At 38.3% G+C, this 21,319-nt stretch overlaps 1 protein-coding gene across 1 annotated transcript; it reads right to left on the reverse strand.

Moving 5' to 3' along the window:
- Window positions 1–7,410: 7,410 nt before the first annotated feature.
- On the reverse strand, window positions 7,411–20,991 carry cp (ceruloplasmin). The gene is made up of 24 exons (XM_088425571.1): window positions 20,760–20,991; window positions 19,488–19,732; window positions 19,181–19,393; window positions 18,079–18,252; window positions 17,912–18,003; window positions 16,637–16,799; window positions 15,239–15,377; window positions 15,028–15,167; window positions 14,473–14,613; window positions 14,348–14,392; window positions 14,036–14,250; window positions 12,921–13,071; window positions 12,560–12,772; window positions 10,490–10,694; window positions 10,272–10,411; window positions 9,990–10,118; window positions 9,658–9,764; window positions 9,538–9,593; window positions 9,291–9,362; window positions 8,806–8,897; window positions 8,538–8,677; window positions 8,381–8,437; window positions 8,124–8,229; window positions 7,411–7,511 (listed from the first exon to the last, which is right to left on the reverse strand). The coding sequence occupies exons 1-24, from the start codon at window positions 20,915–20,917 to the stop codon at window positions 7,486–7,488; spliced, it is 3,219 nt and encodes a 1,072-aa protein (XP_088281697.1). The 5' UTR covers window positions 20,918–20,991; the 3' UTR covers window positions 7,411–7,485.
- Between the last annotated feature and the right edge of the window lie 328 nt (window positions 20,992–21,319).

Raw genomic sequence — 21,319 nt, forward strand, 5'->3', positions numbered from 1 at the left:
TAGTGTGTAAGTAAGCTTCTGACATCCTGTTTTATGAATTTTTCACCAGTAGAGGGTGCCAATTATCAAATGTAACTGCATGTGCCAGGGAGACACTGAATGGGGTCCAAGCAAATTCCAGGGGTGGCATTGGGGAGCCAAGGTCAGCAGCTGAGACTTATTCGAGTCTACTAGTGCCACAAATTTTCTCCAAAGCTGTTCAGGTTCCATGACATGAATAGAAAGACCGCTTTATACTCATCTCTGTGCCTACATCCAGTGTGTTTTCACATCAAGTGATAATTGAGCCATAAAAGACAAAAAAAAAATAGGACCAAAACTATAAAGGTAACCAAAAACAACATTGCAATAGGGTTTAAAAAAAAAAAGCAGTGATAAAAACTACAATTCTGAAAATATATGTCTACTTATGGAGGGAAGTTTGTTTCTTATTCACTTAATAATAAGGATGATCACTTACTCAAGAGAAAAGTAACAGAAACAGCAGGATAACTGGGACAGCCAACATCAGTGAATGTTGCCGTCTCGAGTCTCCCTTGCTGATTTGCCAAGGTCCCCATTTCACTTGAACAGTTTATATCAAGGTTATGTGGTAATAGCACAGATCTTTTTGTTTCTGTTCTTGCCAAAAGACAAAGAAAACAGAGAAGAGAGTTGTCAGCAAACATGTAGCGCTTGTCCTTGGCAACACTAAAAATGAATGACTCAAACAGGCTCGCTGGCACAAAAATAAAGGCGTCTTTGAAATCCTAAATTGTCTTTGTGTCCCATGACATTATATATGCGTCTACATCTTTTGTATTATTGTTTGAGTTGTTACTAATGAGGAAAAACCTTAGTTGGTGTGAGGAACTTTGTTGCTCTTTTATTTTTTTCAAAAGGATATATATATATTTGACTTTGTATTTCGTGGAGTACAATACAAAAGCTTTAAAGATAAAGCAACAAAGTTAAAATTCCCAGAATAATTTATTTATTTTGAAACTATGTTGATCGTTTTACAAACACACACACTTAGAAATAAACATGAAAAAAGATTAGTGCTTGGTTAACAATAATATACCCTATTTTCCACACTTTAAGGCGCACCTAAAAGCCTTCAACTTTCTCAAAAGCCGATAATGCGCCTTATAATTCGGTGTGCTTTATACAGAGAATAAACTTTGAGTTTCCATTTTTGAGGGACAAAAACAAAATTAAATAACTTAATCGCTATGTAAATTCTTCCATTTTTACCTTTGAATTTCAGTTCTGAATGTAATTTTTACAAATTAAATTTTTATAACACCCTGTTTGAAATTTTGATATGCTATATACGCTCAAATTTTCAAGCAATTTATATGGGTACAAGATGCAAAAAAAATATGTGTTTTTATCAAAGAAAGCATCAATTTTGTCAAATAAATCCAGAAACTGTTTTTAAATTTAAAAAAACTGTATATTTGAAGGATTTGGTTGCGATTTGATTTTTTAAAAATTCAGTATAATATTTAATTGAATCATACATATTTTCTTTTATATAAATTTTAATACATATATTTTCTAAACTCTCATTTTGTCATTGATCTAAACAGTCTTTTAATGTCATCAAGAGTTTTTTTTTTTTCCCCATTCCTCAGACAGTACTCCTCACAAATCATCTTTATTTTGTTTTGCTGACATTCTCTTTAGTGCAGCTTCATCTAGTGGATGCATAACACAACCCAAGCCACTACTGTAGCTTATATTCTATGCGCTTTATAATGCGATGCGCCTTATATGTGAAAATAATTTTTAATTGTCATTTATTGAATGTACGCCTTATGATCCGGTATGCCTTATAGTGCGGAAAATATGGTACACAATTTTTGAAACTGTATGGACAACTTCATACACCGAACAAATAATGGCTTGGACCCCTTCTAACAATTTCTTGTAATAGTTTTGATTCCTTCCCCTGGTTCTCCTCCCCAGAGTGCCACTTGCAGCTGGAGTACCGAGCTGCAACATATATTCCATTTGAAGAACATCAGATTTTGGAACTTAGTGCTGGCCAGGGCAGGGTCAGAGGCAGGCAAGTCAACTTTGAGATTGTATATTGCAGCAGTACAAATGCAAAAGCATGCACTACTGACACAAGAGAATAATATAAGTGGCCTCAGTTGGTCAATTTCCCAATAGAAGGCTCACCTCGGGACTTGTCCTTAGTCACTGTAATTCAATTTTCACAGTGAAAGAACTCTGAGCAAGTTTCTCCAAGCTTTGGGGAAAAAAGAATTAAATGATGTAGAGCATTTCAAACTATATCCACAAAAACTCAGGTCAGTGAATACTAAAAGGAATTAACCTTTTGGAATGTTTAGATTTTTTTTTTTTTTTTTAAATATCCCAACACATTTTTAGGCTATACAGAAGAAGGATGAACACAAAACTGAAAATGTCATGAGTGTAAGTCGCTCTAGCAGCTGATGACACATCTGAGTAATGATAAAGGAAAAATAGAATGTACACCAAAAAATGTAGAGAGTTTAGTTGTAAGAAAAACAAATGACCTCCCCACAGCAATAAACTTTCAATGCTTACCAATCACTGTGCTCATTGCTCACTATCAATAGAATTTCTTTTAAAGTTTTACAATTACTTATGCCATTCATTTTTCAACTTGAAGTTTTTTATTTCATTGCTTATGAAATGCATAGAATTTTTAAAACCTCAAATTCCTTTGACAAATGTGCCATGATCTTTGTTTAACTATCGGATATTGGTTTTGCATTAATACAAATCATTTCAATGTCCTATGCTGCATTGTGATTTATTCTTTTTCCCAAATGTTTGCCTTTTCTGTCAGTTCTTAATAGAGTTGGTGGTTGATAAGGTGACAAAGGGGTCTGAAAGGAAAGAAAATAAAATAAACTAGTATACATATTAAAAAAAGACAAATCTAAATTCTTAATGAGACCGGAGAGCATGCTGTTCTGTTTTTCTTCCCATCAGTTAATTTGATCTCTCAAGCGGATTGTGTTGTGTCCAGACGCGCCTCGTTCTATTTAGTTCCCTGTTTCTGTTCATTTATTTTTGGTTCTTTGGCACGACACTTGTCCTATGTTGCATGTCTTATTCAACAGAGTCCATCACATGTCAAAAATATTATTTTATTTCATGATTCATTTATTTAATAATAATCCTCAAGCTGTTTTGTGATTGAACTGTTTTGAGTGTTCCCTTGCGCTCCCGACTTGACTTCTTTTGCCTTGTTTGCCTGCACACATTTGATGCCATTGAGAATTGTCACGAAAATTATTTTACTCTGTCACTGCAAAAGCCTCCAAACAGTTTTCAAAAACAGGCTGAACCTTTGTTTACATCAGATGAACCAGGAAAGAAACTGAGCTAAAAACAAGCAACACATTGATCCTGCTGACTTTTGCCGGAACTGCATTTTTGAGTAGACCAAAGATTTAATCTCAGAAAAAGGTAATGGACATATTGCCTCCTAAATCCCCTGCAGGATTGTGATCACTTTTCACTTGAGTGTTTAATCAATGAGCTTTCCTTTTTTAACTTGTTCATTGGACTTATCTCTTGTTGACAGCTGTGTCATTTCCCCCCACTTGTGTTACGATAAAGAAAAAAAAAGTTGAGTAAACTGCAAGTTACTGGCCCCAGGCTTAGAACCTAGGAAACCTGGACTGGCAGCAAGGCTGTGAAGTTTTTATTTGATGGCAACCAACAACAAAATGCAATGCAATGATTCCCTTTAATAATAAGTCAAGAAAAACAGCTCCCAGTTAAGATTCCTTAAAAGGACGCTGACCTGTGTAGCACAAATGTATTGTTGTTCCTTTGCCCTACACAACTGAATATGCTCTGTATTCAAGATATATAATGTATACAAAATAAATACAAATCCATTATTGTTTATGTTCCCATTGGTGTTCATGCTACTCTGGGTTTGAAACCACACCACCCATCACAACCTTGGAAGTGCGGAGTGCTAAGTTAACCATGTAGGGTGCATTAAACTTGGTCACTATAACAAAGCACAAGGTGTTAATGCTGGACCGTGCAGCAGCAGCCATTTCTACCATATCTTGATATTTAGTAGTGAATCTCAACTGTCATGATAGTGTAGAAAGGGTGGGTTGTTGTGTCCACCACACACTCCTCTTTCACCATCTTTTCACTAGTGTTTTTTCCTTTGTTTATGCCACTTTCATGAATGCGGTTTTCTGTTCATGGTTTTGTTTGCACTTGTCCATTGGATGTTGGCTATGTTATGTCAGCGCAAAGACCGAAAGAGTAATGATAGTATCGATCACGTTTGATATGGTCTTAAGGCCAAAACTTGGAAAATACTGAGCTGAAACTTTGGGGGTTACTTAAAAAATCAAGACTTCTAGTCTTTAGTTGCAAGACTGTGAAAATCTGAGATTGTGAAAGACTTAAGATTCATGGATCCATTATGTATATGCACCAAATATTGGTGCCAGAGTGTAAAGGCACGGAAGGTAAGAACAAAGTCAGAAGAAAACAACCATATTACACAACAATACCACAAGAGACACAAAGTAGGAATCTCATGAGAGCAGATTCTGCTTTGACAGGTTTGCCCGTTCAGCCTGGTTGATTTTCAAAACACCAGCTGGAGCACTGCCACATGGGCCATGGAAGAAGCCATTAAATTTAGTGGCAAATTTAGTAAACACTGCATGAGTGAATATTTTTACTGTGATTTTACGTGTGTCTGGTTGATACTTTATATATAGCTAGCCATATCAGAACCAAGACTGAAACAAAGAGACAAAGGCAAAGCAAAATGAGCTGAGACCAAAACAAAAGTTTAACCTTGTATTGTAGACTGATTGTCAGGGCTGTCCAAGCCTGTTGGGCTACGAGGGCAGATGCTAAGCATGCTAGGGACTCCAGGGGGTATCAAAACGAGCTGGGGACGTGGGAGGATCAGCTTGAGTATAACTACATTAGTCTTTGTTAACTTTGAGAATGGGGGAGAGGCCTAACGATTCAAAATCAAAGCAATGCCAAAAACTGTGTGTGTGTGTGTGTGTGTGTGTGTGTGTGTGTGTGTGTGTGTGTATGTATATATATATATATATATATATATATATATATATATATATATATATATATATATATATATATATATATATATATATATATATATATATATATATTTCTATATTTCTACAAATTCAAATACTGTTTAGTATTTGAATGGGATTTAATTTTGATTTCAGCATTAACAATGACCAAAATTTTAAATACAGCAGTGTGTTTATTTTCACACCAAACGTTCAGGGCTGGAAGAATCACATACAATAAACATAACATTCGGCCATGTCCCTGGGTGAGTTCTGCAAAGGGTGCTTACAGTGAACGAGATACCAATTTTCCTGATATAGGTTGTACCATGATGTCCGAGATTGGTTCGCATTGCCGGCAGAATGTTGGATTAATTTGCAGTGACGGTTGGTCTCCGCCAAGAATGCCCTTTGTCACAGAATCTGTTGTTAACCTTTATGGACAGAACTTTTAGGTCCAGCCAAGGAGTTGAGGGCATCTGGTTTGAATCTAGCAATGTTGATTGCTAGATTAGAATCCTCCACAAGGTGCCCGGTCTCTATTTTTTTGCTGATTTCCCATTAGCCCCACTCCACACCTAAACAGTCCTAAGCATCTTTTCGTTGTGGATGCTTCCATTTCCATTAGATATTTCCGGGATGGAGCTTTTAAAACTGAATCACTTAAGACCTACCTGGGAGGTGGTTCTGAAATGCTGGCCGCATGGGGCCAAGTTGTGCAGCGAAACGCCGGTTGGCAAAGTCATAAAAATGCAGCATGTATGAAAATCATAATTGTGTTTTCAAACAAAGGTGAATCCGAGTGACAGTCATGTATTTTATACAGTACTAACAATCGCAAAACCCGCTCACCGGGTCTTGTAGGTCCCATTTTCTTAAATCAAATGTCTCCAGCCACTTTGAGAGTCCTGTCGCTCTCCCGGGTGCTCTCTCATGGTTTCTGCCTCAGGGATAGCAGATTTGGTTGGTTGCCAGAGGGATTCAGATGCCATATACTGAGGACATCAAGCCATTGAATCCCCAGAAGTTTCCAAATTAGGGAGAACGAGATCTCCTTTCATAATGAGCGCTGGTGGCAGGTGAAATCACCATTGCGCTCTTTTATCCATGGTACATATGAAGTTGTAAATACGATTGAAGAGTGAAGAAAACACAAAATGTGTGATATATATATATATATATATATATATATATATATATATATACACACACACACACACACACACACACTGCCAGCCAGTGTAGTGGCTGCATATCTCGCTGGCTTAAATCCCAAAATAGATTTTTCATTTAGACGTGAAACCTTCTGTGCATTTGAAAGTCACTGCATCAAGCAGTGACAGTTCATATTTTATGAATAATCGCAAAAGCAGGGCCCCAAGAATCAGCACTTTTGAAAAAAACCCATTCGATCCAAGAGGCTTGCATGGTTCAGTTGCTCCTGCCCCCATCCCATCTCGCGCCTCTTGGAATGGAAGGGAGGCAGTGTGGTGTGATGTGGTGCATAGCCACGTGGAGTGATGTGGTATGAGTTTGGGGCCAATGGAAAAGTGGTATTAGTGATACGGTGACAAACTCAAAGTAGAGCCTATGTTCTTCCGCATTGAGGAGAACTAGATTATGTGGCATCTGATTGAGACGCCACCTGTTGCAAGCAAGTCCCATTGACAAGTGGCCCCGTGGATGAACAAAGACACTTTACCCTGTAGACTATGGCTACTTTCAGACTGCAGGATTCTGATATTTTAACAAAATTGACATTACATATTAATTCAATCTCAGTCCGTTTTGTATGTGAACCAAAAACGGCCCCAAAGTGAATGTACAGGATAGACAAGGTTACTCAATGTAGTGTACAGAAGCAAATGTGCTCCATAGTGTGGGGGTCTTTCTGCTAGGTGTAGTATCTTGGTGTTTCAGTTCACAACAATATGTTTATGTCTAACAGGATGAGCTTCTTACGGTGGAACTAAATCTGTACATTAGGTGCTCCTCTGGTGACATACTTTAAGAAGAAGTTTTATTGCTCATAAAAGTTACATACCATAGTGTCCAAGTAACTATGATTGTTTTCTGATTTGACATTATGATTACTTGAATCAGGTGTACCTGAAGAGGGTTACATGGAAAACATGCTAGATAGGAGCTCTCGAGGAAGGGATTTGGGCATCCCTGGTCTAAATTTTTCAGATTGAATTGTTGTAGTTTGACTGCCACCTGCTGCAAAATTATAATCACTACAGTCAACAAAAATAAAATCCCAATGAATAAAAACTTGCATCCTAAATTTCATGGATTTAGACATGTTATTGAGTAATAATTTAAACGTATATACTGCTTAGATTTTATACTTTATTTTAAAAAGAATATATTTGGAGATGTGTTGTGTTCTTGTTCCTCTGACATTTTACCCAGTGAATCCCCTCTTGTTCACTGCAGACACACAGAAAAAAAAGCAACATATTAGCACATATGCATAGGCAATTCAGTACTCCAGTAGTAGGCCGTGTGTTTCAACTCTGGGCCTTCATTTGTCATATTTATTCCCACCTATAATAATATGCCTCATAATAACATTACTATGACACTAGCGCTTGAGGATCTACACATATACATCACTTTTAATATTGGCTAATCTAGCAAGACCTATAAATTCACCGCATATTGTGGCAAACTGATGCTGTCAGAGCAAATGTAAATAGGCCAAGCTAGCTTTAAACCGAATGCTGTAAACTGAATCTGCGGTATCCAACTATTAAGAGCTGGCAGGGCCTTCTTTTATTTTCAAGACTTGTAGATTTAAGGGAACCTGACAACATTATCCAGCTAAAATATGATTGAATAAAAAGTTTTTATCCAACATTTTAAATAGAAAAACTCTTGTAATATGTAGCACTGGAAGCACTGCGGAAAAAAAACGGATATAATATACCATACAGACAACACAACAGGGAATAAATTTATGTATAAATGATTTTCTGAGTATGTATAGGAGAGCAGAGAAGGTCTTGCTCAGGGACACCCTTTGTAACATTCTGTACTCACCTTTGTCTCTCACAGTATACATAGCTATTGTACCAGCTTTAATATGGTCAGTAACATGACAGTGAAGCAACCATGTTCCAGGATACTGAGGACGCATTTTTACTGTCTACACGGGATAAAGGAAAGGAGAAGGTAAATCAAACAGATTGTGGAAATTAGAAGGGGTTTGATTCAAAAGTAAACTACAGGTTTACTGCAATAAATATTTACAGCACTGTAAACAAGCTTTAGGGAAGTTTTGCTGCAGACAACTATACCTGGAAGGTGGCTGGAAAAAGCTGAAACACATCAGTCGTATGTGGGCCTCCACCCAGCTGGTGCAAAGGAGAATGTTAGAAATGAGCGTGATTATTATTTTCTATTAAGTTGATGCGACTACATGGTATTGCAAGTTGTGTTTTGGATTGCAAGTACCTTATACTCCACACTGTGCCCATGCCAGTGTACACCATGTATGTCCACCTCATTGCCCATACCCATCAGGTACCAGTAGACCTTATCTCCTGCCTCCATGTTCAAGCCATTCAGGTTGGCGTATACAAAACCATTAATAGCTGAATTAATGCACAAAGACGTATAAGAAAATAGAAAGCAAATCCATTAAATTTCAGTTGATGTTTGGAGGACATACATAACACAGCAGTTTTTTTTTTTTTTTAAGTCAATAATGTGCTTTTCTCACCATGCATCTTGTTGCTCTCTATAAAGTCTTCGTCGTCTTTCAAATTTGGTCGTGGGTTCCTGATATGGGTCCTGATATTTTCATCCAAATACCTGGTAGAGAAACATTGACCACTAAGGCTATGTTCTGACATTCTTGTCATAAAATTGGAAAACAAAACATGAAATCTTTTTAAAACTTTTGAAAACTTTTTACTTTCCCCTATAAGTGGGTGTGGCCAAAAGGGTTGTCCACAGTGACAAAGGGTGGCAATGCAGAACCAACCCTGATAACAGAAAGAATGAGGCCTCTTGCAAACAATTTGGTCTGCATTTAGGATATGTTGCTAACATAGAGGAACAACCATACATTATTTGTAGAAAATGCATAATGATTTTTACAGAACATTGATGTGAAATTTCCCATAGCACAAATGAGGATCTTGCACAAAAAAGTGGTTTTAATTGATTCAATGGTGTTATTAGATTTATTTTTTTTTTACTTACCAGCTCTCATTCTCATCAAATACCAGCATCAGCAAAGCAAACTCTTCAATTTCTTTCTTCAGGCCCAACGTCCTGGAAGTGACAATTCAAAGAAAATGGAAATATAAAGTGATTTCCAATGATATGACCCAAGATACATTTCAAAACACTACTCAAGTAGTTTTTAATCTTGATATTACACAAACACATCATGTAAAATAAAGTGTCAACACCCATACTAAAATATTCAATATGCAGAAATCCCTACCTGGCCCAACTACGTCGACAGATGACCAAGGGACCAATTAGACCACTGTACAAGTCCTGGCAGAACGTGAGGTAAAATGTCAGTGCGTGCGTGTGTACCCGTGTGCTGCCATTAACTCACCTTGACAACATCAACTGTGGAGGAGTATGCTGACACAGAGCACTCTTCTTGCTCAGTGGTTGGTCCTGTATTCTTTGTAACATACCACTCATAGGTATGAGTCTCACCTGTGGAACAACAGCATTTGACAACATATGTCTGACATGTTTAGCGAGATTAGACACTATCACTTTACAAATATTTACGATGTTCACTTACATAAGAAAATTGGATTATTATTATTACAGTATTTCAGAGCCAATTAGCTATTGCATTTCAACTAAAGGCAGAAATATGAAAATCATGTGCATGTATATGGTTGTTGTGCAAATGTCATAAGGGCATTTGCTCACCAGGTTTGGTGTGGTAAACATTTGGGTTTTCTGTCTTGACTCCATGGGCATGGATCGAATACGGTCTGGATGCCATGTTCTTGAAAACCACCTTTACTTTGTCGCCAACATCAGCATGTATCATCGGACCTACGAGAGAAGTCGATGCTTTGATAATCAGAGTGGACATACTGTATTGGAGAAACACAAGTTGTATTGCTGAGGATGAGCAAAATCATGTACATTTCACACTTTGATGCATCACCTGAACCTAAAATCGTTGAGATTGTGTTTACAGCTTACCCATAATGCCAAGATGTTCCATGTCGGCTCCTCTTTCCACCTGCGTGGTGAACTTGTCATTGGTGAACTGGCGATACACAACTTTCTTGTAGCGTGAGCCAATGAAGCCACCCTCCTGGTCAAGGAAAACAGAGCCTGGACTGAAAAAAAATGGTAAGTTTAGTGCAGGCAAAGAAAGAAACGCTACATTTTCCACAAATCATCATTGTAGTTGCTACCTTTTCTGACCATGGAACATTTCAGCCTCCCAAGTACGATTTGGAGAATAGTCCCAGTCCATCTCCATGGCAGCAACATAGTAGGTTTTGAAGTGGAACATGGTCTCACCCTGACGCTGCAAAAAGCTGCATTTTTGTACTGTGTAATTGGCTCGCATTCCTCCACGGTATTGGCTGACAGTGGGTGAGGCCACTTCAAATTGGCCTGGAAAACATACGCAAAGGTGAATAAATGGTATATGAGACGGACGTAGATGGCTTTACCTCTTTTTTCACTTCACTTTTTTTTTAATCTTATTGCCTACTTTAATATTTGCTTGATTAGGAATGTAGTCTCTCCGGGGAAGGGAACCAAATAAGAATTTCATTGTGTAGTGTTTCTATGCATATGACAATAAAAACTCTTCAATCTCTTGAATATACTAAAGTGATTTTTTTTTCATGTTCACATTTGCTGCTGTTCACTAAGACTATTCCAGACACATTTTTATTACACTCTTCTGTGCGTTTTTCTTTTTTAAAAATTGTTGAGTGCAAAAAACTTGAGCGTCTATGTGTAATCTGTCAAGCATGTTGGTGCTCATTGTCATTTCATAAAGGTTTGTCAAGAGTAACCTTTGCTAAAGTTGCCTGGCTTAAAGGTTATTTCTAAATTTAACAAGCCAACCATCTGGCTTGGATAAAATAGGAAAGGAAAGTTGTTCATAAGAAGGAGATTCCGTAATGGTTCTCAGTCAATTTCACCCTTACTTATTATATTTTACTTGATAATTGTGTACTATTTATAATGACCATTAAAAACGTATTTTGAAGTACAGTCGGCCCCCGGCTTACGAGCACCCTGATTTACGAACAATTCGCCTTACGAGCGTGGATCAGAGAGATTTTTGTCCTCCGTTTACGAACAAACCTCTCGCCTTATGAGCAATTCGACATGCCGGCCATTGGCCATTGAGTTTGTAGCGATATTCTCGTTTAATTGCGTCTATACAATCAACAGTAGCGACATCATTGATCATCAGTAAATACTTGTGGCAGTAACGTGAACGCTATTGCTCTTACAACGTCACACTGACTGTCTCACTCACGGTGTCTAAATATATTACCATTTAAGTGTAGTGTTTGTACAGCTAAAGGGAAAAACAGCTGACATGAAATTAAATGTGCCGATTGCAGGACAAAGAATTGTCATTGGTTTAAATGTGTGTTTTTTTTTAAATTAATTGTCAATACATTCCAACCGTTTAAAAAAAAAGTGCGAATAATTATCAGTCAGTCACGGAGATGCGAATATGCTATTGGTCGATTAAGGTCACCCGGTCTCACTCACGGAGATGCTATTGGCCGGCGTCACACGTCAATCACAGAAATGCCGATATGCTATTGGCCGAACGCCTTTATCTAGCTTGATGGGACAGGATGGAAGTAAGGAGGGAAAATTAGTGAAAAACGGAATGTTGTGAAGACTTTGCAAACTTTATCTGTTAGACATAGCTTCTAAAATTACTAGCAGCGGTAAAGAAAGAAATAAGAGGATGATGTTTTAGTATCTGCGTGATTTGCACCCTGACTGAAAGAGTTACTGTAACACTGTAAGAGCAATAGCATATCTATCGCCGTGTTAACTTTGAGCGTTTGACTCTGCCCCCCTCTGCTTACACCCAGCTCAAGTCTCGTCGTTTCAAAGGTAAAAGCTATTTATCCATTGTATTTATAATACAATGCAAGTGTACAGCAGATTATGTCACTCAAATTTAGTAAATGTATACAGTGTATCGTTTGTACCTAAGGCTTCGGCGCGCGTTGCACGCATTCACGAATTAACATGGGTTTGGATTGCCCGCTATACGAGCAATTCGAGGTACGAGCGTAGCCGCTGAACGGATTAAGTTCGTAACCCGGGGGCCCACTGTACTAATATTTCATTTCTGTCCCTTTCAAGGTCAGCTGTCAAGGTGAGTGGGGCGTTAGTGCCATCATAGCTAACAAACTAAATTAAAAACTCTTGAGCGCTTCGCTCAGACACTTTAGTTCTCACTTTTATTCTTGATACTAAGATGAGACACGCACCCATACTGTCCGGCTCCATCGTCACAGTGCGTGAGACGTGTGGAAAAACCGAAATGGTATCCAGCCTGTTCTGGCGAAAGATGAAGCGGTTTCCCTGGAAGTAAAGACTGTTTATATCTGTCTCCGAACCCAGTCCTGACAGATGCCATGTGACTTTCTCCCCCTTACACATAGTCAGGCCTTGGAGGTTCCCATACACAAACCCGTTGAGGGCTGAGAAAGACAAAATCACGCAAAGGTTAAAAACATGCATGCTTGACTGAAATGGATAAAATCATCATGAAATGGTCAGCTGAAGACTAAATTCAGATGCAGCATGCATGTCAAAATGTTAACGCTCAGTATAAATACAATTGCATACAATGCATTCTGTTGCTCTCCATGAAGCCCTCATCCTCCTTGTTTACACTGGCGGGAGCGGTGGCAAAAGCACGAATGTTATCATCTAAATACCAGCTCAGATTTTCATCAAACACTGTGGCCAACAGGTGAAACTCTTTCTTATAGTTCTTCTGTAAGGGGGACAGAAGAAAAAGACAGATTACAATTTGGCATTCCATTAAAAAGAAAGGCTTTACTCGATCATCAATTCATCAAAACGCTTGATAGCCAAAGTAGAAATTATTTTATTACCACTCCTAAACATATGTAAACTACAATTTTAAATACTGGCTGCATAAAAAAAGAAAGATAGATTTGGACCACTTGAATAACACTGCCACAATTATTATTTCATATGTCATTATCATCAATGTGACTACATTGTGAACAAAGTAGTGTCAAATCCTTCTTCTACTTTGGCTTCCAGCTGAGCTATTTTCGGTGGTGAAGGACCAGCAGCGAATCATTTGTATCCATCTCAGCGAGTCTCCTTCATCTGCTGCTCGAACTCTAATAGGTCGCCCCTCACCACATCGGTCTTTATTTAGTCTTTCTTTTCGCCTCTCACCTGGCAGCTCCATTTTCAGCATCTTCTGCTATACCGTATGGAATGTCCCTCTTTTGTGCATATCCCAATCCTCTCCTATGTACAAGCACTTCATAGCATATTTAAGATTTTAACAAGGTTTCTGCAGGTATCAGCAATTCTAATTTAATACGTTTAATCCTGCGACAGGAAGAGCAGGTTTTTCTTTACAGATTAATAGTAAATAAGATGGTACATGATGCAACCTATAAATAAAGTTTATTACAGTGGCTCATTTACAAATCATTATCTGTATCTGTACTTGTTTTGTTACATTTTTCATGGATATTCATTGTCATTAGTGACACAGTTCTACGGCAGAAAAGCCAGAAATAAAACTCATAACATGATCTTATCTTCTAGATTTGCTAGATAAAATACAAATAGAGAACTCACTACAAATAGAGTTCCAACGTAAAATGAAATGCGCAAATGGCAGAGCTCTAAATAGGGTATTTTCATTGTATAGTGATAACCAAAAAAACAAATGTGCACTTTTTTTTTCTTACCTGTATCCCTTTTTTAAGAGAATTTGGTCGGCAAATAAGCATTGGTCCCACCAGTCCAGAGCTGGTGTCTTTTACAGGGTCTACGCCTGAGTAGTACAGGTAGGTCAGACAGTCAGCCTCCCCTGGCACCGGTCCAGCACCCACAGGCACAAACCATTCATATGTGTGCGTCTTCCCTGGTGCAACCAGAGCAGCTGGAGGAGGTGTCACAGTCCCTGTTTATACACAAACGGGGTCCCAATGTGTTAGTTAGAACTCTCAAAATTATAAATACATACAGACTTTTGTATGCTTTTTAATCCCGTCACTTACTTTGCTCATGTTTTAATTCCCTTAATTTTTTTGCAGTGTAGGACTCTAAATGAAAGTAGAAGACCAAAACACAGTATTAATAATCATGGATCGTTTTCATATAAATGAAATGAAAGTGTTCAAACCTTCTAATTCATTATGATAGAGCGTCCCATCTTGTTCTATGCTGTACTGTACACCATGTGGCTGTATAGAGTATGGCCGACTGGCCTTGTTTTTAAAGTGCACCTTGATGGTGTCTTTCTCTTCAGCTCGCATCACAGGACCTAGAGACACAAAATAGAAATGTTTACACTTTGCCTCTCCCTCTCTCTTTCTCTCTAGAGCGATAGATAGATAGATAGATAGATAGATAGATAGATAGATAGATAGATAGATAGATAGATAGATAGATAGATAGATAGATAGATAGATAGATAGATAGATAGATAGATAGATAGATAGATAGATAGATAGATAGATAGATAGATAGATAGATAGATAGAATTGTGGTCACTCAATTTGTAGTGTCTACTGCTGTATGGACAGTATCATTGCTTCATCCATTTTAGGCAGTCAGTTAAGTAAAAAATTCAGTGAGTCTATTGAGTTTTTTGCTGTAGAAACTAAGTGTTTAGTTGATATAATAGTAGGCCTTCTGTATTTTGGTCCATGATGTTATACAAACAATCCAAAATTACCCAGAATTCCAAGGTGTCGCTCCTCTGGACTGCGTAGCATCTTGGTCAGAAAGGAGTTGTCAACGTATTCCACGTAGCGAACCTTCTTGTATCGACTTCCGACACGATTTCTACTTCTGGTCACAAACATGTCTGCCTCACTGTAGAAGGACACACAAAGCTCCGGGTTGACCACTCGATTGGGTGTCGGTGCTAATGTGTTTTGATGAACCTGTCTGTTGGCAATGTCGGAGCATAGTCCCAGACTTCTTCTTCAGCAGCAATGAAGAATTCTCTCAGCTGACCATATGGACGAGGTTTGTGGACATTTGGAAAACACTTTCTGATCTCAAAGATAGCCTGCATACCACCTTCAGAAAAAGAGAAGCTATAACAGTCAGATAGGTAAATCCATCCGGAAACTGAAATTCTGGAAACTCATTTAAAAAATGTGTCTTCTCGCCAAAATGTGCATGTTTCCCAGACACAACTAATCGAAGATGTTACATACTGCAGCCAAGTAATCAGATTGTTATTCAAACATGCGATAATTTGGTACTGTGGTGTATTAATTTTCTTTGATGACACCAGATTTACAACTTGGAAATACATTTCACCACTAAAAGTCCAACTAGCAGATCTGAGCATGAAAGGAATTTATTTAGCCATGTCGGTGGTCAAATGTTATACTTTTAATGGAGTTGATTTATGACAAAAATATTTTTCATGAGAATTCATTACCTTCAAAAACACATTTTTAAACTGAAAATGGCATGTAGAATTGTATTGAATTGTATTGATAAAGAGAATATTACACAATGGCTGGGTTGGGTAACCCTTTAAAAAAAGTATATAATTTTGTTTTCAGCCACAGTGGTTTCTCATGCATGAATGTTTCGTGCATGCAATAAAATTAGTAATGATTAAACAAATACAAGAGGACAACTAAGGTGACCACAACACATTAAAACTGTGGAAGGGGAGAGTGTTTTCAAGATGGAAATAGTTTTTTTTTTTGCGTACTGTGCTCTCGACAAAGTAGTATTTAAAAATGTGAAAATGCCAGCAGATTACGGAATCCAGAAATGGTCGTTTTAAATTGTATTTTTAATCAAAACAAACTATTCTTAAATCCCCTATACTCTAGGGTAAAAGTTGGTGAGGGTCTGTGAAGGTAATAGCTCCTTAGACCTCGTCATGGTGAGCTCAAGATCACCAACGTTATCAAAAATGTCATCTGAGTTTGCTCGATGTTTGCCTATCCTGCTCTTGCTGCATGCAAATTTCCTTTGGCTACTTCTGGCGATGTTTCGATAAATGATGACCAATGATGACCAAATTAAAACAGCCACTATCTATGCCAACACGTGTCAACATTCATCCCCCAGTAGAAGGGAAGAATGTCATTGTAAAAAATGCACTTCCAAAAAAGTAAAGTGGGAAAAGCAAACATCGTTTCTCACATTAAGCAGTGCTATCTGCTGATTCTAACAAAGTAACTTGTAATGTTGGTTTCTTATAAAATCCAGGAATCAGTAAAGTAAATATGTTTCTTTTATCAAGTCCCCAATAAAGTAACCAAGTGATTTAACAGATTACCAGAAAAATCTCATCAAGAAAATGTGCCCACCCATCAGATGATCGTTAACAGTGCATGTCAGCAACCAGTGTCCAGGGTTGTCCGCTATCATCTCAGCTGTGGTGCTCGAACCCGGGAAAAGACTCAGTGTGTCCGTGTGGTGGTTTTCACTGGTCAAGATCTGCCCGTGGAAATGAACTGAATGCATATCCACCTGTCAGGTGGAGAAGATTAATGCTTAAAGATGTATTTGTTCCATTTACTTTATACAGTTGCTCCTAATGACGTGTCCTCACTGGGGACATTTGAATGTTATCATTTTCTTTCCTGGGCACAATACAAATGAACACTAGCAAAATTCATGTTTTGTTTTTTTTTTAACTTGGATGGATGGATGGATGGATGGATGGATGGATGGATGGATGGATGGATGGATGGATGGATGGATGGATGGATGGATGATGGATGGATGGGGGGACAGTTACTAAAACACTGCAGAAATCCAAAAAGCAAGTTATGACATAGTCAATATAATGTAGCGGTTTAAAAAACTGTTATGTCAAGGAGTTCTGTTAAAAGTGATAAGGCAAATTCGTTTTTTTTTCCTCACTTCCAACACTGTCTACCATTCAGAAATGTACATTACTTTTTAGATAGCATTATAGGCCATCTCAAAATGTAACTTTAATATATGCAGCAGCCCACTCAAATATGGAGTGTGGGCTGCAAAAGGCTCCTTGGCTGTGCTTTGGACGATAATATAGATGCAATTGGAAATAGGTATACTATTCATGCTATTGTGGGAGTGTATAAAGCCAACCTGCTTCCAGGACAATGTAAACAGCTCTTTTGATTCTGTTTAAATTCAGTGCAGACAAAGCACATAGTCTAGTTGGCTGACGTATTAACTGACTCACTGCAGTCTGTGCAAGAGATCAATTTCTGCAACAATTCAGAGTCTTTAATGTATGTTGTGCTTATATTTATGTTTAGAATAAGGTGATTTCAACCACACACGTCTGCAGAACTCGTAATTGGTCCGTCTGGACCTCAAATCCACCAAAATCCGGTTTCACCAACCCCACCATCACTTGGAAACCACTTTCACGTGGTTTAAAAATTGAGCCACCAAATTGATGGGTGCCACCAAATTGATGAGTGCGCCAGGGCGTGTAAAAGATTCAAATTGCCAGACATGCTAAAGGAGGCCTGCACCTGCATGAAAATCAAGTTGCACCTGTTTTTACACTTTGGGCACATGTGCATCATCTACTAAAATGGAACCTATCTAGTCAAATCACTTCCTAAAACCTTTGAGTTAGTTACCTCATTTCCTAAACCAATCATATGCCAGTGGATCTTGTTCCCTTGGCACATACTCAGTCCAGGTAGGTTACCATACAGATATCCATTTATACCTGCAACCCAATTAGTACAATTTGAGAACATATAAGATTGGTGAAAGCTGTACAAGAATGGACCGTATTTCCCACCATGCATCTTGTTACTCTCGATGAAATCCTCATCCTCTTTTAGTCCTCTGGCAGGGTTTGTTATATGTGTTCTGATGTTGTCATCTAGATACCAGCTGAAGTTTTCATCCGACACCAAGAATATCAGAGCGTACAGGTAGTCTGCTGAACTGTCACCATGGATGTCGATAATTCCTACACAAAAGAGATAAAGGTCATCTTAATCATTGTATACATAATCTTTCCTTTTTTGTACAATGTACAATTTTTTTTTCCATGAACAATAGCGTTTCTAAATACAATAAATTTAGAAATAGGTGTAGGTTACATTATCGGGGTTTATCAGGTGATTTCATTGGCTATATTTGAAAAAACAGTGTACAATCATGAGGTGCAATCATGTTGTATTCCAAATTACAGAGGCATTAGACATTAAAAAACCTACAAGTTCAAAAGCATTCCTATTGGTAAAGTCTGGAGAATTTGTTGAACAGTAACAGAATTTTGATTTCTAGGTGGCATAGTGACAATTTGGCTCAACCCATTAAGATAGGGGACCATCGGGTTTTTTGGATAACTAAATGGAACTGACTCCTGAATTTGAAATCCTTTTAAAGGAATGTAGTGTATGTTTTACTAAATGGAATAGTAATTTGGAAAGGATTTTTGCAGAAATGCCACTTTTTACATATGTTTTAAAATCTCAAGTATCCCTAGATTGCCTTCATGTATACCCAATGCATGTGCACCCCAGAACATTAAAGAATATGTAATAAAATGTATATGTGAAATGAATATGTCAAATGTTATAAAGAAGCCACGCCATGGTTGAGTGTGCTGCATCTCCTCCTTCAACAGTGAACAGCTGAACTCAACTCCAAACATTTGAATTATTTGAGTACAGTAATTTCTCATTTTCACACATGAAACCTCATACGGGATCATCAGATGATCATGAAAACTTGAGCAAAGCTTTAGAAACGCTGCTTATATCAGTGAAAGCTTGTGGAAGTCACACTCACCCCAGTAGATTGTATTTTGACATTGCTAATATTGTGTAAATGTGTTTGGGCTGCAAAAACAGGAAGAACCTGAAAACTCAAAATGACAACTTATCAAGTACCTTTCTTACAGACAGTGAGGGGTCCAATCAATCCTGAGTTGATATCCTTCGGAGTGGACACATGGGAGTGATAGAACCTGGTCAAGCAATTGCTCTCTGTTGGTTTTGGACTGTTGGATTGTCGTACGGCCCACTCATAAGTTACAGTTGAACCAGGAGCCACCGAGTCATCTGCTTTCATCTCAGGTGAGGTACCATCTGGATATAATGCTCCTGAGAGAAAGAAAAAAAAAAAAACCCAAAGAGATAGATGATCTCACAGTCATATGCCTCAAATCAATTTGACAACAAGACATTCATTTCTCACCCTCGGTGCCTTTAGTGTAGTTCAGTCCGTGTGGGTGGATGCTGTACGGTCTGGATGCTGAGTTTCTTAAATGGACGATTAAAGTGTCTCCCTCTTCAGCCATCAACAGTGGACCCAGGTAGCCCAACCAGGCTGGTTTCATCACCTCTGTTCTGTATGTTGCATCACTGTATTGCTTATAAACAGCTTTCTTGTAGGTGGACCCGATTCGCTGGGGACCTTTCTTGAGAAAGACTGCAGCTTCTCTGCAGAGACATCCAAGCACATGCATGTACATCAAAAAAGCATATGGTAACATTTCTTTTGCAGGCCAAAATAGTTCACATCACCAGAAATACAATTTATAATGATTCATAAAATCCTGAATTGATTCTTTTCTTTTTCTCATATCTTCATTTGACTTCTGGTATCACATGTGATGGCGTCACTTGCATGAGAGTAGCATCAAAATAAAATGGTAGAATCACAGGAAACAACAAGCTTGAAGAAAGATGTCTGTAGGTTTGGAGGTTTAGTAAATACAGATACCAGTGAAAGGAAACTACGTAAGCCGCCACAGGGATTGCAATTTTTTGCCATGTCAACAGCTTACGTTCCTCTCATCCTTGTTGATATCCATGGTTGTCTCATACTCAAGTGAAAATACTTGGAATAGGCACCGGCAAGCCTGCGACCCTTGTGAGGATCCCTTGTGAGGATAAAAGGCTCCAGAAAGTGGATGGATGGATGTTTTATAATTAGGGAAACTCATTAGCATGGCAGACTCGTTAGCATGTCACTGTTCAGAAGCTTCATTCAGCCTTCTTGTGTAGAGTTTGCATGTTCTCCTCATGCCTACGTGGGTTTCCTCCCACAATCCCAAAAACATATATTGTAGGTACACTGGAGGCTCTAAATTGTCTTTAGGTGTGCTTGAGACTGTGAATGGTTGTTTGTCTGTCTCTGTGTGCCCTGTGATTGGCTGGCAACCAGTTGAGGGTGTCCCCCACCTACTGCCCAACAACGGCCGGGATAGGCACCAGCAAGCCAGTGACCCTAATGAGGTTGAGCGGCTAAAGAAAATGGATGGATGGATTTTCTATAAACATATGCAGAATTATTGAAATTGGATTTAATTTAATCCAACAAAAAAAATCTAAATTGAATCAAATTAAGCTCTTGTGAATCAAAATGCAATCGATTCACTGAAATAATATTGAAACACAGCTCTGAAATGTACCAACAAGCGCAGTGCTGAGATCCAAATCCATCATGGAAAAAGCAAAAACTTACTCATCTTCCTGGATTGTGCGGTTCTGTATCATGTTCATCCCACTCGGTGCATAATTCCAATTGACTTCTTCTATCCTGAGGAAATATTCTCTCCTCAGTCCAGAAATGCATAGTGGTGCACAGCACAGCAGAAAGAAAACCAACATCGACTGTGGCATTTTGACACAGTGCCTCCACTTGTTTAATGTCTATCAGTCTGAAATAATGACATTTTGAACACTCCGTTTTTATACTTGCCCAACTGTCCAACTGCTGGTTAGAGTCAATAATGCTAAAAGGGTTCACTGACCATCCACCACCATGACCCCCTGTCCGAGTTGTGCAAGACCTGAATAATTTTTAACTTGAAAATGTTTAACTGTCTTAGGCGTTGCTGCTCCTTTTTGATGTTGTCTTGCTTTCAGGTGGTCCCTGTTGATGTCTGCTCATTAGGCATTTTTCTCCACCTTCATGTCAGCTCTGTCCCATGTTTCTACCCCAATCATTTACCTCCAGCCATTCCTGTCTTTTCTAGGTGTGCCTCGTTGTCTCGTCAGCTCGTTTGCATTTAGCAGACTAAT

Source organism: Hippichthys cyanospilos, chromosome 10, assembly GCF_059441005.1.
Source record: "Hippichthys cyanospilos isolate Australia breed blue-spotted pipefish chromosome 10, RoL_Hcya_1.0, whole genome shotgun sequence".
Lineage (NCBI taxonomy): Eukaryota > Metazoa > Chordata > Actinopteri > Syngnathiformes > Syngnathidae > Hippichthys > Hippichthys cyanospilos.

Excerpts from the sequence above, each read along its gene's own strand:
- cp (XM_088425571.1), bottom strand. The coding sequence starts at position 20,917 with ATGCCACAGTCGATGTTGGTTTTCTTTCTGCTGTGCTGTGCACCACTA. Across the intron at positions 8,898-9,290 it reads TTTGATGAGAATGAGAGCTG|GTATTTGGATGAAAATATCA; the intron begins GTAAGTAAAAAA and ends TTTCTCTACCAG. Across the intron at positions 8,678-8,805 it reads AGAGAGCAACAAGATGCATG|CTATTAATGGTTTTGTATAC; the intron begins GTGAGAAAAGCA and ends GCATTAATTCAG.